This window comes from Asterias rubens, chromosome 3 (assembly GCF_902459465.1).
Source record: "Asterias rubens chromosome 3, eAstRub1.3, whole genome shotgun sequence".
Lineage (NCBI taxonomy): Eukaryota > Metazoa > Echinodermata > Asteroidea > Forcipulatida > Asteriidae > Asterias > Asterias rubens.
The window spans coordinates 22054732-22071822 of NC_047064.1; the positions used below are offsets into that span (position 1 = coordinate 22054732).

At 40.5% G+C, this 17091-nt stretch overlaps 2 protein-coding genes across 2 annotated transcripts in view; one reads left to right on the plus strand and one right to left on the minus strand.

Annotated features, from left to right (window-relative positions):
* Positions 1-2926: 2926 nt before the first annotated feature.
* On the minus strand, positions 2927-3598 carry LOC117288494 (lectin BRA-2-like). The gene has a single exon (XM_033769374.1). The coding sequence runs from the start codon at positions 3596-3598 to the stop codon at positions 2927-2929; it is 672 nt and encodes a 223-aa protein (XP_033625265.1).
* Positions 3599-7494: 3896 nt separating this feature from the next.
* The window catches only part of LOC117288495, a 36036-nt gene continuing 26439 nt past the window's right edge, over positions 7495-17091 (plus strand). The window contains 12 exon segments of the mRNA XM_033769375.1: positions 7495-7879; positions 8169-8328; positions 8987-9064; positions 9569-9687; positions 10381-10548; positions 11320-11560; positions 12010-12409; positions 12563-12717; positions 13042-13149; positions 15143-15564; positions 15783-15942; positions 16535-16612. Coding sequence (XP_033625266.1) covers positions 7520-7879; positions 8169-8328; positions 8987-9064; positions 9569-9687; positions 10381-10548; positions 11320-11560; positions 12010-12409; positions 12563-12717; positions 13042-13149; positions 15143-15564; positions 15783-15942; positions 16535-16612 — 2449 coding nt within the window. The 5' untranslated portion in view covers positions 7495-7519.

Here is a 17091-nt window from a genome sequence, read left to right on the forward strand (position 1 = left end):
GATTATTTTACAGTTCAAAGAAGGAGCAGCCCTCCATGTTCTTGAAATCAGTGACGTCAGCCTCCAGGCGGGATGCGTTGTTAAGCTGACATATCTTACCCTGCTTCCAGAGATTGAAGGAGTGGCATCTAGGCTCCGCCCAGCACGCCTGACCACACCCAATGACTCCCTTGGCTGTCAGGTTCTTGATGTCATGGTTGAGCAGACACTGGGATGTGAAGCGACCGTCATCGTCAGCTGCCAGGCAGTGTATGGGATGAGGGACGCGCATCTCACAAGCGGCAAAATTGATATCCGAACAAAGGCGATCTACCCATTCACCATTTTGTTCTTGTCGCATTATGATGCAGTGCTCGTCTTAATCATCATAATTGTTGTTATTCCAATTAGTGTAGTAAGAATCGACTTTCTTACCAGGACAGGACAGTTGTGAAGGATTGGTCAATTTTTTTTTGCACCCAATCCAAAGAAAAAAATCGGGGTCCATGAGACCCTTTTGTGTTCTCGATGCAGTCACTTCTCGCCAAATAAAATCTTGTTCTTTTTTAGATTCAGGCATAGCCATGGCGCTTCCAGGACGATCACACACCCTGAAGGCATCAGTCCAATTCATCTTCCGAGGTAGCAATATGTAACAGGAGTCTTGCCAAGTCAACCAGCCGGGAGGACACATGGCTTGAAGCCCCACAAAGAAAACGGCGAAAAGTAGCAAGAATGATTTCTTAATACAAGCTGTAAATACCAACATACTGATATTATAAATTGTAGGTAATTTTCAAGTGGACAGTAAAATATGACAAATCAAAAGTCAGAAGCTCTCGTTTCTCAATTTAGTCTTTGAATGTAGCCAAGTTCAGCCTGATGAGCTAGTGCCGTCGTCACAATTTTGAAGATTGTGTGCCGAGTTGATCGCTTGTGATTTTATACAATGCATGCACCCGCAGTACGTCCGTTATAACAAAACAATATAACAAAGGCCTAATTTTCCTTCTGACGCTAGGATGAGCAATTTGTTACCTACATCTCGTAATCCATAAAAAGACGTGGAATAAAATTACCTCATAATATACTCTCCATTATTTACTCTTGGTTGCTAAGTTGCCAATTAGGGCCTACCTTTATCGCCATGGTGGTGTAAATTTATAATTCAGTTCGCAACTCATGGCTAAAACTGCTAAAAATAGAGCTAAAATTCAGACAAATTAATTGTAAGCAATAGGAAATGTTGCAGTGACAGTGCCGTCGTGCCTAAAGATGGAAGCTGGTTTGCAATTGTTGATACAGAAAGAAGGCAACATCTACTCTGAGACAACCTCGTTAAAATTGGTCCCCATTGTTTGAAAACAGAGTACTAGATTAAAATGATTCGGAAAATATTTGTTTCAGTCTGAAAGCACTGCTCAGGAAGTTGAAATAAGTATATTTATCTTTCCAATGTCGAAGGTCGGTAGCTAGCCCTGTCTTTACTACAGATATTTTCATTGTGCCATAGTGTGTATACGACATGGTTTTTCTCCTATCAGAATGTTTGGACATGAAACCAGACTTTTTCACATCCAAACGCTCTTGCTTTGCTGACAATAGAACAGAAATCTTTAGTCTGCATACTGCATCTGTTTGGAACTCCTCGCCTGGTTCATTGTCCCTCAATCTTACAACAAAGACAGTTTAAGAAAGGAATATCGATGGCTGATACAAACATGCAAAGACAAATATGGTTTATTGTTTTGTCAGAAACCACATGTGCAAATCATCACTAATAACCGGGCTAACTAATGTAGATAACAGATGTCTTGACATGCCTTAACAGTATGAGATCATTATGAATTACGTACATCAGTAATTAACCGAAAAACCAGTAACTTTTATTATAACAATAATTTAACTGTTAACATTCTTCATGATTGTCTACGTGACGGTTATGAAGACACCCCACAGAGTTTACTTATTTTTCCTTTAAATGTACTATTTTCTTTCATTTGTAAACGTATTATTTACCTTACCTTTTATCCTTCCGCCAACTCAGTTCGTTTTAGAAACGTTTATTTATGCAAATCAACCTGTTAACACTTGCGCCCTCGTATGCTTCACGTTCACATTTCACTCACTTTCAAATTATATTCAAGAGAGAACACACAACATAACGGACTCTGTTCTCTCCTATTTTCCAGAATAAATAATTGTGAACGGCAAAGCTATTCTCCTCAGTATCCCTTCTTATCGACTCTAACAACATCCTGGTCACATCTACATTAATACAACTAATATAATAGTATCATTAATTCTAATTCAAACACAATGAAATTAAAGATGGAACCGATAACTTCTTGACAATGGATAACATTTATTTTGAACAAGAGATCAGTGAGATTACTACAAAGGCTGAAATATCACGTGTAATGGTAGACCCATGACGTCACACACTAAAACAGCGCCCTCATAGAGGCAAAAAGAGACAGGTGCGTAAAGACTAGACTGGTCCCTTGTCTTTCCGCAAGGATAAAGACAGGTACTTGTAGTTGATTTTCAGAACCAGTGATTTAAGTTGAAACAATGATTTCATTGGGTAAACGTGCGTTGACGTAAGCTTTACCCTGTTTGATTGGTCCGGGGTGATGTGGGTGCAGTTGACAAAACATCACCACGGTGTCGGACCAATGAAAACACAGATATGGGACGCTTTGTACTGACTACACTGATATTAGTATGTTTAAAAATCAAATTTAATGTCAATTATTTACGCAGGTATTTGCAATTAAACTGTCTTTCGCCTCACTCAGATGGAACACGCAATTTCACTAAATGCCTTTGTTTTAGTGATGACCTACCAATTATTTTGAAGGAAAAAAACGAATGTTAAAAGAAAGAATCTACTTTGAATTCTACTGAAAACTTGGTCATGCCCCTTTATACGTGGATGCTCATTTTAGAGTTCAACAGAGGAGCAGCCATCTATGTTCTTGAAATCAGTGACGTCCGCCTCCAGGCGGGATGCGTTGTTAAGCTGACATATCTTACCCTGCTTCCAGAGATTGAAGGAGTGGCATCGAGGCTCCGCCCAGCACGCCTGACCACACCCAATGACTCCCTTGGCTGTCAGGTTCTTGATGTCATGGTTGAGCAGACACTGGTATGTGAAGCGACCGTCATCGTCAGCTGCCAGGCAGTGTATGGGATGAGGGACGCGCATCTCACAAGCAGCAAAATGGGTAATGGAACAGTCTTGATCTGCCCATTTACCATTGTATATTTGTTGCATTCTGATGCAGTCCTCGTCTTTAGCATCGTAATAGCCTCTATACCAATTAGTGTAGTCAGAATCAACATTCTTACCAGGACATGATAGCTGTGAAGGATTGGTCTTTTCTTTTTTGCACCCAATCCAAATAACAATAAAGTCATTGGCATCCACGAGACTCTGATGTACACTCGATGTAGACATTTCTCGCCAAATAAAATCTTGTTCTGTTTGAGACTCAGGCATAGCAATGGCACTTCCAGGACGATCACAAGCCCTGAATGCATCAGTCCAATTCATCTTCTGAGGCAGTAAGATGTAACGGGAGTCTTGCAAAGTCACACAGCCGGGAGGACACATGGCTCGATTCCCAACAAAGAAAACGGCGAAAAATAGCAAGAATGATTTCTTTATACAAGCTGTAAATACCAACATACTGGTATTTTAAATTGTATTCACTTTTCTAGTGTAAAGCAAAATGTGTTAAATTAAAAGTCAGAAGCTCTTTTTTCAATTCAGTCTTTGAATGTAGCCAAGTTCAGCCTGATACACTAGTGCGTTCAACACAATTTTGAAGATTGTGTGCCGTGTTGATCGCTATTGATTTTATACACTGCATGCATCCGCAGTTATGTCCGTTATAACAAGGCCCCTAATGTTCTTAAGATGCTGGGATGATCAATGTTAACCTCAATCACGTTATCCACAAAGACGTGGATTAAAATGACCTTATATTATACTACCCATACCCTTGGTTGCTATGTTTCCATCGACATGGCCGTGTGATTTTATAATTCAGGTCGCAAGTCATGGCTAAAAATTGTTACTAATAGAGAAAATTCAGAACAAATGTAAGCATATTATAATATAAAATATGTTGCAATGACAGTGACGTCGTGCCGAAAGATGAAAGCTGGTGCTGCAAAAATCGATCCTTCATTTTTTTTATGAAGGAATATAAAGGCAACATCTATGCCGCGACAACCTCGTTCAAATTGGTGCCTGTTGTTTGATAACAACGTACTGGTTTAACATGATTGGACAACTATTTTTTGTTTCAGTCTGGCAGCACTGCTCAGAAAGTTTAAATTAGCATATTTGTCTTTCTAATGTCACATGTCTGCAGCCAGCCTCTGTCTTTACTACATATATTTTCATGGTAAAATGTGCCATGGTGTGTCCGACCTGGTTCCTCCTATCAGGATGTTGAGCATGAAACCAGACTTTCTGATTCTTCTCATCCATTCACTCTCCCTTTCCTGAGATGTAGAACAAAGCGCCATACAAACAGCTTTATTTCACGTACTGCATATTATCTTTGGAACCCCCTGCCTGGTACATGTTTCCCTCGATCCTATTATCTAGACTTTTAGTGTTTTAAGAGGAATGATGATGGCAGGAGTTGAGATAAAAGCAGTATAAACATGCAAAGATAAGTCAACTCGTTCTATTGGCAGAAACCACACGTAAACATTTCCTTTGAAATCCGTGCTAATTAATATATGAAGATAACCAAGTTCCTGACAAGCCTTGACATTTTAAATTCCGTACATCATGAATGAGCTAAGGCCGTGTCCGAAATGGCGACTTCGGCTACAGCTACGGCTAGATCGCGCGCGTCTGCTATCCTTCAACACTGGTAGACGCGCTGATCTAGACGTAGCTGTAGCCGAAGTCGTCGTTTCGGACACGGCCTAATACAAATACTTTTTATTAACAATTTGTTATTTTATTAACAATTTGCATGATAGTGCGCTTGTTCTTTGTTATGTGCCATCGAAGCAAAAATGCAGTAAATGTGAACGCACAATCTGCTGATCAGCGCACAAACTGCGAGCGTCATGTGCGTCATGATTAAATGGCGCGTTTACTTTTTTTTAATACGGCAATCAAGTCGAAGTTACGGTGTTTGTAGCGCGGACGTACGCGAGTGGACAGTTGCGTACGGATACGCACACGCTGAATGTAAAATAATCGCGGCAATGTGTGTTCTCTTAAAATTCCGAATTCACGCAACACACCAAACATGTCTGCGCTCAGGGTGGCTTCAAAACGCAGAGCAAGTTAGCGCTCTAGTCAATATATATAGCTCTATGCGCAGCATCCATCCAGTTCAAGCTGTTTTCAAATAATGGTGCTGTGTTGATTTCTATGTCAAGGAATATTACAAAGCACAAAGGGCGGCATTGTCTGCTTTATTCCCAATTCGTTGCTAGGTGAAGTATTGGTTAAGGCTTGGCCCACAGAATTTCTTGGCCTTTCCTTTGTTTGCGTAAAAACACTGTTCTAATGTTTAGACTGTTACCCTTCACACGACGCAAACAGTTGGTTTGCCATCTAAAAGAGAAGGGGTTCGCCCCGGTGTTCGTGGCTGTGGCTGCTTAATGCGCCTTGTAAACCCGTATAGGGTGCCAACTAATTGGGTTTCAGAATTCATCACTGCAATAACCTTTCTGAACGTTTGTATATTATACTCAGCGCCTTGAGTACTTTGTTTGGTAGATACGTGTGCTATATAAGACTTCGATATTATTATATTATTAAAGGTTAGTTATAAAAACTGCCCTTTGCGCCAGTGATTTTGTGGAGTGCTAAGCTCTAGCTTTTACACGCGTCTGTCGCGCTCTTTATTTCGGGAGTCAATTCCAGATGTTTGAAGCGGTTTAAAAAAACTGCGTTGCGTAAAGTGTGCATCAATCTATTAACCCACTGAGTATGCCATTATATCCTAGTAAAGGATAAATGCGTAATATTTATAATATTTGAGTTTATATAGCGCTTTTTCACTCCCGAATGGGTGTCTCAAAGCGCTTCAAATTATTACCCCTGGTCACTGGGCCTTAATTCACTCCTTAAACCATCTCAGCTCCCTGGGGAGTATACAGCCTCGTGCAACAAATGCGCTACTCGGCTAAATCAATCACAAGAACCATCTCTGCCCTCACAGGTCCCCATTTACCCCTGGGTCGAGAGAAGCAAAAATGGTTAAGTGTCTTGCTCAGGGACACAAGTGTCACGACCGGGATTCGAACCCACACACTGCTGAACAGAATCAGCAGAGCTTGAATTCGGTGCTCTTAACCGCTCGGCCACGACACCCCTCTTTTTACAGGTTTGTTTAAAGGGCGGTTGCTTTAATAACATTATAATTATGTCCATGTTATGGCGTCATCCTCTTTTTACAGGTTTGTTTAAAGGGCGGTTGCTTTAATAACATTATAATTATGTCCATGTTATCTTCATAAGTCTATAACTGCAGGACTTTGCGCACTAACATTTACATTGAAGTAAGATTGTTGCTTTGAGAGGCGTTATGAACGTTTGTAACATGACTCATCTTTGTGTGATGTCCTGCTCACTGTACTGCGTCAAAGCCAGTCAGTCAACAAGGAAAATATTACCAAGGGCTTAATTATGCAAGCGGTTAGTTTCAATGGGTGCAATGGATTTGAAGGAAACAGTAAAATCAAAGTGCAAATTTACTACACTATCTGTGGTGCGGCTGTAATCAATTTTAAACTAGTGCCGTTTTTAAGCAATGGCCAATGATTAACCAATGGCCAATAAGTAACCATTGGCCATTAGTGGGGATCCTTGCCATTAAGTGCTTTGTGGACAATGAGCATCAGCTTGAAGATGATTCGTTGAGAGATAGGGAGCCATTGTAGTTGTTTCAGAATGGGGGTGATGAAACACGATTTCTTAGACAGAGTCACAATGCGGGCAAGATTTGAGAGTCAAATAAAAGAAGACAGTGTAAAAGGTGTAGCTGAGGTTGTTGACTTCCAACTTAAGGTATTTTATTGTCATTAATAATTGTCCTGTTTGCCGAGCGATGGACACTATGTCAAGGGGTGTAGGGGGACCCCTGGGGTCAAATTAAGTAGAGAATAAAAGTTCAAGAGTCATTAATTTTAAGTATTTTTGAATAGCAATTTGCACTGTATACTACGGGATTGATAACCTTATTCGGCCATGGTTCTGCACACACACCTTGCGTCAGCAATTATGTAACCTTTCAAAGCCCAAAAATATGTGGATAAGTCTGCTGTGTACTTTGTATTCACATGTAAATTAAATATCGATGGCCCGACCCCTTCCTGCGCACTCCTACGGATGTATGCTTTACTGGCTGACTGCACTGCAACGTTTTGGTGTGTAAACCTTGGCGGCTTATGTTGTAAAAAGGTTAAGCCAGTTTTGTAAGGAAACTATCACTGATCATACTATCACCGACTAGCACTGAATCTGGCCCAGTTTGCAACCCTCAATATACTCAATATGTATTCCATCGCTGTGTCAGCCGGTATTTGGCTGGGAGTTTTGGTAGCCCTAGTAGCTTCCCAACCACAGGCCACGGTAGAGCAGGGTGACCTCTTTGGTACCACCGTGACTTTCCAGGAAGATGAGTTCATCAATATCACCAAAAACATCGATGTCTTCAAGGGGATACCATTTGCAGAGCCACCCGTTGGAGCGCTGCGATTCAGGGCTCCGGTAGAGAAGAGTAGTTGGGGAAGCGAGGTTTACAACGCCACGTACTTTAGATATGCTTGCATACAAGGCAGCGGTGGTCAAAACACAATATATACGAATGAAGACTGCCTGTACCTGAATATCTACGCACCTAGTACTAGACGTGTAAGTATGCCCTTGATTCATGATTGTTGTTTAAAAAATTATTTGTGTTTAATTAATGAATTTGCGATTAGATTCTGGGTTAATATGTTAATATCCGGAATCTGAATGAAAGAGCCAAACCAATTTTAAACCAGTTTTCGAGTCAGCATGACCGAAAGATGGGTCATGCCACATGGGACCGATAATCGGAGTGTTATGGTTGGATACGCCATTTTTTCCTATTTCTAAAAATTCACAAGCAGCGACGTTTTCACTTTTACTGAAAAGTGTGAATTGTTTTTAATAATAGATGGAGGGCGTTCCTGTAATGGTCTGGATACACGGCGGAGGTTTTACTGTCGGAAGTGGAAGTCAACCAGGCTATGACGGAATGCCATTGGTTGCAGTCGGTGACGTCATCGTGGTCACGCTTAACTATCGCCTCGACATCTTGGGTTTTTTAACAACAGGTAAGGCTATTAAAACTGTACCTAAACACTGTTCCCTTCAGATGTGTTCAACTAAAAGGAAACACAATGCAAACCAATAATTATGTCGACATTCTTAGTTATTTTGTCTGTAAAAAAAGATGTTGTGAAAACAAAGCTGAACACATGTCCTAAAAAATTAACTTGAGTGAAGACAAGTTGTATTCTAGTGTACATTCAAACACAGTCTCTCGGCTAATTTATACATTCTTAAAACACCTGGATCGAATAGGGGACTTTTTGGACGCTAGGTGGCAGCAGACTTACCAGGTAAAAGCTATTATTCTCTACGTATACAATGGAAATATTAAAGCCGGTAAGTCTGCTGACACCCAGTGATGCACTAGTCTCACATTGACATGGATTCCCGGCCCAGGGAGTCTGACACATTTCCTAGTCAAGCTGACCGGAAAGATTGTTGGAAAATGTAATTATAGGTGATTTTGACCAATTTATGGATCTTGTACAACATATTTTGGGTAATACTGATCCGAAAATGAGTCGGGCTTTACAGGAATAGGTAAGTTTTTCGTGTTCAAATCACCGTTCGAAGTTTCCCGCGCGTTTTGGTTTGCTATTGATGTGGTGTGAACTGAGGTCGGAGGTTAACTTTTAGAACTATGAATATTTCTCCACGTAGACGACGAAGCTTCTTCAGGCAATGCAGGTCTCAAAGATCAGCAAATGGCCATGAAATGGATCAAGAACAACATTGCAGGTAGGAACACTTCTTCATTAATCTAATTAATAACCGAGTGTGCCAAATCCCTTCAGCTATCTAAGATTGTTTGTCGTTTGGCTTTAACCTGACCATTATGTTGTAAAATAATTTCACGAACTCTCATCTTGTGGTGTGTCCTGGCCTAGCCGTCAAGCACACCGGACTCAAGTTCTGGTGTTTCTTATCAGCAGAGTGTGGGTTTGAGTCCCGGTATAAACCCGTGTGTCTTTTTAAAGGACACTTAAAAACATTGTTGTTTCGTCCTCCAAATGGATCAAATAATAAGCAGTAGTATGTTAATGCACAAAAAGAACCCAATTAATACATTTGTAGCGAAGGGAAGGAGTTCGCCCAGTAGCGTCACGTTCGCTGGTGTTGCTTTGACTCGGGCATCACCCAGCATCCTTTACGCACTGATCATGCGCACTGATCATGCGCTTTGTTTACATGAGTTATGAAGTATTGTAAATTAAAGAATTTTACTATTTTGATCAAACATAGCTTTTGGTGGTGACAGTGAACGCATCACCATCTTCGGTGAGAGTGCTGGAAGTGGCAGCGTCAGTTTCCATATCCTCTCCAAGATGTCAGAAGGCTTGTTCAGCCAGGCGATTATGCAGGTTTGTCTTGCCTGCTCCTCAATTAAATATTCCTCTCGAAAAATCCTCTTTATTTTACTCCGGCACCATAAATATGTAATGATGCTTGAATGTAGCTGGTAACGAAAACAATTTCAATGCGTCTTTTCAGTGTATCAATTCAGCAATGGGAGCGCTGTATATTTTTCCTGTAATTCCGTTCAAAACGATCAATAAAAAATAAAAAAAACTTTAGGTGGGGACGTTTCAAAATAATTGCCGCTTGTTTGACGACTTGACGGAGTTGTGAACATGCACACAGGGCAGACCGGCTATCGTGCCAGTATAGCCGAGATGTGGTAGTACAAGACATGGCTAATTAAACCATTTTGCCTTTTAGTGAGATCAGTGCCTGCCAGTATCCTTACTAATGAAGGTAGGGAACAAGTCTAAACCGCTATAATAATAATAATTATTATTATTATTATTATTAAACCGCTATGTCACCATTTTCGGATGACGCTTTTTACCAAACAAATTAGCGCTGATGGTCCATGGAATATTGGGCTTCGTGTAGCAAAACAAAATCTGGTATTTTGAACTGTGGTCTCAAATAAGTCCCTCCTCCATTCTTCCAAACTTCTTTCTCTTTCAACCTTCTTCTTGAAAACCACCTTTGAAAACACTTTCTCTCTTTTTAAGACGGGTTACTATAATTTCCCCTTTTGGTTTCAGAGCGGAACTGCCTTTTCTTTCTGGGCTTTTCACGAGAAAGAGGACGAATTGAGGAGCCAAGCCTTCCAGGTTGGGGCGAAACTCGGTTGCAGTGCTTCGGAGAGCACCGCTCTTGTAGATTGCTTGAGGGAACAGGACGCCTTGGCTGTTGTGGCAGCTTCAATTGAGGTTCGATTGTTTTTTATTTTGTTTATTTTTTTATTATAAAATGTTTCTTAAACCAAGCATGCCTCATAAATCAACTTAATTATTCTAGCTCGCCGTTCTGAGGTAACGATTTACCTCCATACAAATTAAGGGAAATGATGCCAAGATAAAATAGTGTGTGTTGTTCCCCCTCCCCCTCAAAGTCAAACAAAAAGTAATGCGTCAAGTTTTTAAAATTCACATTAGAACGTCGCATCAGTCTCATGAACACTGAGGGCGCACTTGGTATCCCTACATCAGAGCAGTATATTGGGAGAGTTGCGACAATTTGCAATTAGAAGCCATTTTGTTCCCAAGAAACGCATTGGCGAACACGGAGTGCCAGACTAGTCTGCCCAATGGGTTGTACTGCATTTGGATACAACATGGCGTCCGGCAACCACGTGACAAAAAAAACTGGTGCCTCCATGTCGCAACTCTCTCAATACACAGCTCTGCCCCACATTATTATAGACCATGCGCCTAAAGTGACACGCCCACGTGTTTACGCACACGAAGAAAATTTATCGTCCAGTAAAGATTTGCGTCCTTTGGCCTGTGTGAAGGCATTTATTTGCTACAGAGTAAGAGCGTTTTTGAGAGTGTGACGTCACTTTCAAGGGTCTATTCACATTCAAATAACACTACAATGCCATTCACATGTCTGTTGAAATTAAAACGCAAGTTTAGAAACTGTGTAACCAACGATATTCCCCTGTTTATCATTGTTTCTTTTGCTTTTATTTTCTTCAGACAGCCTTCCGAAGTAGCGCCGTTGTTGATGGAGAATTCCTCTCGGACACCCCGGTCAATCTCTACTCCACTGGGCAGTACAACCACGTCGAGATCCTCCTGGGGTCAAATGCTGATGAGGGGACATCGTTCCTCGTTGGCGATCCAAAATTTGCGGAGTATTTCGCATCGGAGGTGGCGCCTGCTCTAAGCAAAGATGATTTCGAATTGTTAATTAGTCAAAACCTCTTATACGCTTTTGGTAAATATGATTGGATCTATAGGCATTTAATTTTCTTGTCAGAAACAAAATGATGAGTTAAAATTGGTGCGCCACTAAACAAATCCAGGAGGAAACTCTCTTTTGACTTGGTAGCCATTTTATGATAACCAGTTTGATTTCATTTGGTCCGAAAAGGACCGATTAAACTCCCACAAAGCTCAAACTTTGCGGACTACTAAACTGACGAATTCAATCAATATTACTAGATGCACGTATACATGTAAACGCACAAGCGATTACTTTGTACGGTGTTTATAATGTAAAGTGGGTATTTAGGTCAGTCAAATGTTAACGATCTATCTGCTTGGAAACTATTGATGGCGCACTATATTGTGAACAAAAACCTCTTACGTAATTGGAGTTGTGTTCCTTATGTTATCACTATTGGTATCGGACTCAATTTGATATGATTTTGTTTAATTACTCAGGTTCAACAGACGCGCCGTTTATTGCGGATTCAGTCAGAATGCAGTACGTTGACTGGTCTCAGGCCGACAACGAGACTGCCGATTACTTCAACTCCTTTGTAGAATTTGCCGGTGACTTTGCATTCGTGTGCCCAACTGACAATGTTGCTCGCATTCACGCCCAAGCGGGCGATACTGTGTTTCTGTATCAGATGACGCAAGTCCCTACCGTGTCTATTTATAACACAAATGGTGTGCAGCCGGGATGGTTAGGAGCAACTCACGCCGAGGATATATCGTTCGTGTTCGGGATTGTATTTGACCCCGAGTTTGCTGCAGTTCTGTCTCCCTTTGTGCCTGATCCAGAGAAGGCACTTTCTGTCAAATTTATGGAATACTGGACCAACTTTGCCAAGACTGGGTAAGAAAAGCTTCAAAACTATTGTCTTGCTACAATAATAATTATCACTGTCTTCTTTCAACCGTGTGAAAAAGAAACATTACTTGAGAAATCCTCTATCACATTTCGCAACGTTCACACAATCTTACAATCATCTATACTTTTCTACCACAGAAACCCTGCTATAGCAGACGATATTTGGCCCCAATTTACCATCCCAGAGTTGATATACAAGGAGCTCAGCGTTGACATGGCAACAGGACGCGCCCTCAAGAGTGACCAGTGCCATTTCTGGAACACTTATCTGGTGCAGCTACAGACCATGCTGGGTAAACTGTTTTACAAAATAAAATACACACAAAAATGATTGCTCCTCTCTCTATTTTTAAGATCAGAATTATTTGTTATAGCTGTGCACTGAGGAAGTTGAGATAGTGAGGGACCAGTTTTTTAAACGTGGCTGATGCCATTTTTTGCCCAATAATGTGGAGTCTTCACCTGTGTGTGTGCACATGTGTTATTTTGTTGGTTGAATGGCTTCTAATCGCAACTTGTAGCAAATCTCACCATACATAGTTATTCGGCGTGGTTGATACTATAGTGCGCCCTCAACTTAGTTTAATTATTTACATTTATTTACGCTTTTATTTCAGCCAACATGGATGATATAGAACGGGAGTGGAAAGCGTCATACAGCGCCTGGAAGTACACCGACATGGCCGACTGGAGAGAGCAGTTCAACCAGTATAAAGCACTAACTGGCAACTGATTGCAGAAAAACCTTGCGTGTTGACGTAAATCACGTTCTAAATATAGACCACCCTCTTGGACGTCAATAGGACGCCTATTTTGAACTTCATGATCATTTTACTTTCTGTCAAAAATAACGGGATTAGTTATAGGAGCCCAACCAACAATTGTTACAATATTTACAAATTGTTTTAATTTCTATCTTTAAGAGAGCAAACCTCTACTGAGTCACATTTCACCCAATCCGGGTCCCAATGCCTTGACCAGTTTATGGTCAAAATTACACAGAATTTTTGTAATAATTGACCCCAAACTTACGCCGAATCCTAGTCAAATCTCATAATGAGCAGTTCCCATTTCTCACCCGGTGGGTGTTAAGGCAGTATAAGTAGGTTTAAAACAATCACTTATCACTCATACTTTCTAGAAACAAATCACCACAAGTTGTGTCCTTTACTCATTATCAATCTTCCAATTTATATACCATTAAAGAAAATATAGTTAATAGAGAAGTACACTGTACATGTAAAGCATCGACTACTTTGGATTATTTCTTAAATATTTTAATAATTTACTGTTTTATTTCTGGCAAAAAAAGAAACCTTTAGCAAAACTTTTACCTTCACTTTTGTGCTATTTTTTAAATCTGTTTATAAACATTTGAACTTTAAATATGAACAATTTAGTTTTGATATTTTGTCCGTACAGTGAAAACAATGTTCATTGTTTTATTTGTTGTGTGGTATTTAGCACTGTATAGTAATCAGTACTTGCCCGAGTTCTGTGAAAAATTAAAATGATTATGCATTTATAACTAAAATATCGAACAAATATTGGGAATACTGGTAATTGACAATCAACAAAGGTGTTCAGTGCCTTTAAAGTGATCTAAATGGCGCAGCATCAATTCCAATCTGTTTAGTCAAGTACTGGTGCTATATTGACGTCTATTGTCAAGGAATAATTACAAAGCACCAAGGTCAGAATTGTCTGCTTTATTCCCAATTGGTTAAGCTGTAGCTTGGCCCACACAATCAAATTAAAATTTCACAATAAATTGTCTTGGTCTTTCTTATGTTTGTGTAAAAACCCTCATGTTTTTGTTTAAGTTGTTGATGAGTTCGTACATGTTCATGAATTATGGGCAAACAAAAATATAGTCTTGTTCGTTATTCATTATTCAGAGCAATTATAAATCTAAAACATTTCGTGCTGAACCGAGAGGGTATGTTTTTCAACTATGAATGCGTTTTGGCGACCCCAACCAGAAACATTGGTCATCGGTTGAGCGTTTTCGCGTGTTCGGTTGAGCGCGGTGACGACGCTGTTCAGACCAACCGGTAACCAACTTGTGGGTTGGGGGCGCTAAAACGCACTCTATATAAAGACTTTTGTGAATGCAAAGACACACGATAATTTCGCAACAACAATTTTTGGAACATTTTACCGCGCTTCTAGTTCTACAATGCAGCTTATTAGTTTTACCTGTGATCTATAACTGGTGAAAAGGTCGCTTTAAAGAAGCCAAAAAAGTGGTCTACGAGGTCGTTTAGCTGGATAGTGTTTATACATGTATACAGCGTGCCACACATGGGGACAAAGGACAAACAGTGCCGAATGTTTCCTACCTTCGCACCTTTAGGGATTGCTTTTGAAAAAACATTTCAGGGTTGCTAAGCTACACAGAAATACAATAAAGAACTAAAGCACTTGCCAACTGCGTTAGCCACATACACACATTTGTAGTGTATCAGCAACCCGCGTACTCTCATTACGTAATCTGTTAAAGCCAAAAATATGTGGATTAAGTTCGTCGTGTACTTTGTATTCTCATGTAAATCAGATATTGAGTACCCGACCCCACTCTGTGCACTCTTTTGTATGGTTTACAATGGATGTAGAATTAGGTTCTACTGGCTGACTGCACTGCTAAGTTTTCATGTGTAAACCTTGGTGGCTATTATAAGCAAAAGGTAGAGCCAGTTTTGTAAGGAAACGGTCACTGATCGTACTATCACCGACTAGCACTGAATCTGGCCCAGTTTGCAACCCTCAATATACTCAATATGTACTCCATCGCTGTGTCAGCCGGTATTTGGCTGGGAGTTTTGGTAGCCCTAGTAGCTTCCCAACCACAGGCCACGGTAGAGCAGGGTGACCTCTTTGGTACCACCGTGACTTTCCAGGAAGATGAGTTCATCAATATCACCAAAAACATCGATGTCTTCAAGGGGATACCATTTGCAGAGCCACCCGTTGGAGCGCTGCGATTCAGGGCTCCGGTAGAGAAGAGTAGTTGGGGAAGCGAGGTTTACAACGCCACGTACTTTAGATATGCTTGCATACAAGGCAACGGTGGTCAAAACACAATATATACGAATGAAGACTGCCTGTACCTGAATATCTACGCACCTAGTTCTAGACGTGTAAGTATGCCCTGGATTTATGATCCACTTAAACAATTATTTGATTTTAATTGTTGAATTTGCGATTAGATTTTTGGTTTATGTTATCCGGAATCAGCATGCCCGAAAAATGGGTCATGCCACGTGGGACCTAGAATCGGAATGTGGAAGTTGGATACGCAATTGTTTCCTTTTAACGCTTTCACTTTAACTGAAAAGTGTGCATTTTTCTATAATAGCTGGAGGGCGTTCCTGTGATGGTCTGGATACACGGCGGAGCTTTCACTCTCGGTAGTGGAAGTCAACCAGGCTATGACGGAATGCCATTGGTTGCAGTCGGTGACGTCATCGTGGTCACGCTTAACTATCGCCTCGACATCTTGGGTTTTTTAACAACAGGTAAGGCTATTAAAACTGTACCTAAACACTGTTCCCTTCAGATTTGTTCAACTAAAAGAAAACACCAACCTGTCGAAACTCTTAGTTATTTTGTCTAAATGATGTTGTGAAATAAAAGCTGAACTACATTTCCAACAAATTTAGTTTGAGTAATTGAAAAGAAAATTGGTGTTTCGAGTGTCCATTCAAACACAGTCTCTCGGCTAGTTTTTACACTCTTAATGGTGGACTTCTAGGACGCTAGGTGGCAGCAGACTTACCAGATAAAAGCTATTACATGTATTCTCTACGTATACAATGGAAATATAGCCAGTAAGTCTGCTGCCACCTAGTGTTTCACTAGTCTAACAGGGAGTCTGATCCATGTCCTGGTCAAGCTGACCCGAAAACATGTTTGGAAAAATGTAATTCTGGGTACTTTTGACAAATGAATGAGTCATGTACAAAGTATTTTTGGTTATGCTGATCGGAGGTAAGTTTTTCGTGTTCAAATCACCGTTCGTAGTTTCCCGCGCGTTTTGGTTTGCTATTGATGTGGTGTGAACTCAGGTCAGAGGTTAACTTTTAGAACTATGAATATTTCTCCACGTAGACGACGAAGCTTCTCCAGGCAATGCAGGTCTCAAAGATCAGCAAATGGCCATGAAATGGATCAAGAACAACATTGCAGGTAGGAACTCTTCTTTAAAACAAATCTAATTAATTACTAATCTGCCAAATCACATCAGCTATATATAAGATCGTTTGTTGTTTTGGCTTTAACCTGACCCTAATGTTACAACAACAAAATAATTTCCCGAACTCTCATTCTCTGGTGTGTCCTGGCCTAGCAGTCAAAGCACACCGGACTCAAGTTCTGGTGTTTCTTATCAGCAGAGTGTGTCTCCCAGTAAAAACCCGTATGCCTTATAACCAAGCCACTAACAACCATAGTTGTCTCGTCCTCCAAATGGAACAAACTAAGCAGAAGGTCCCGTCCCGTACGTACAAGACACTGGACACATGAGGTCTCGAAATCAAATTCGAGGAAAATTACTTCTTTCTCGAAAACTACGCCACTTCAGAGGGAGCTGTTTCTCACAATGTTTTATATAATCAACCTCTCCCCATTACTCGTAATTAAGAAAGGTTTTATGATAGTATATATTA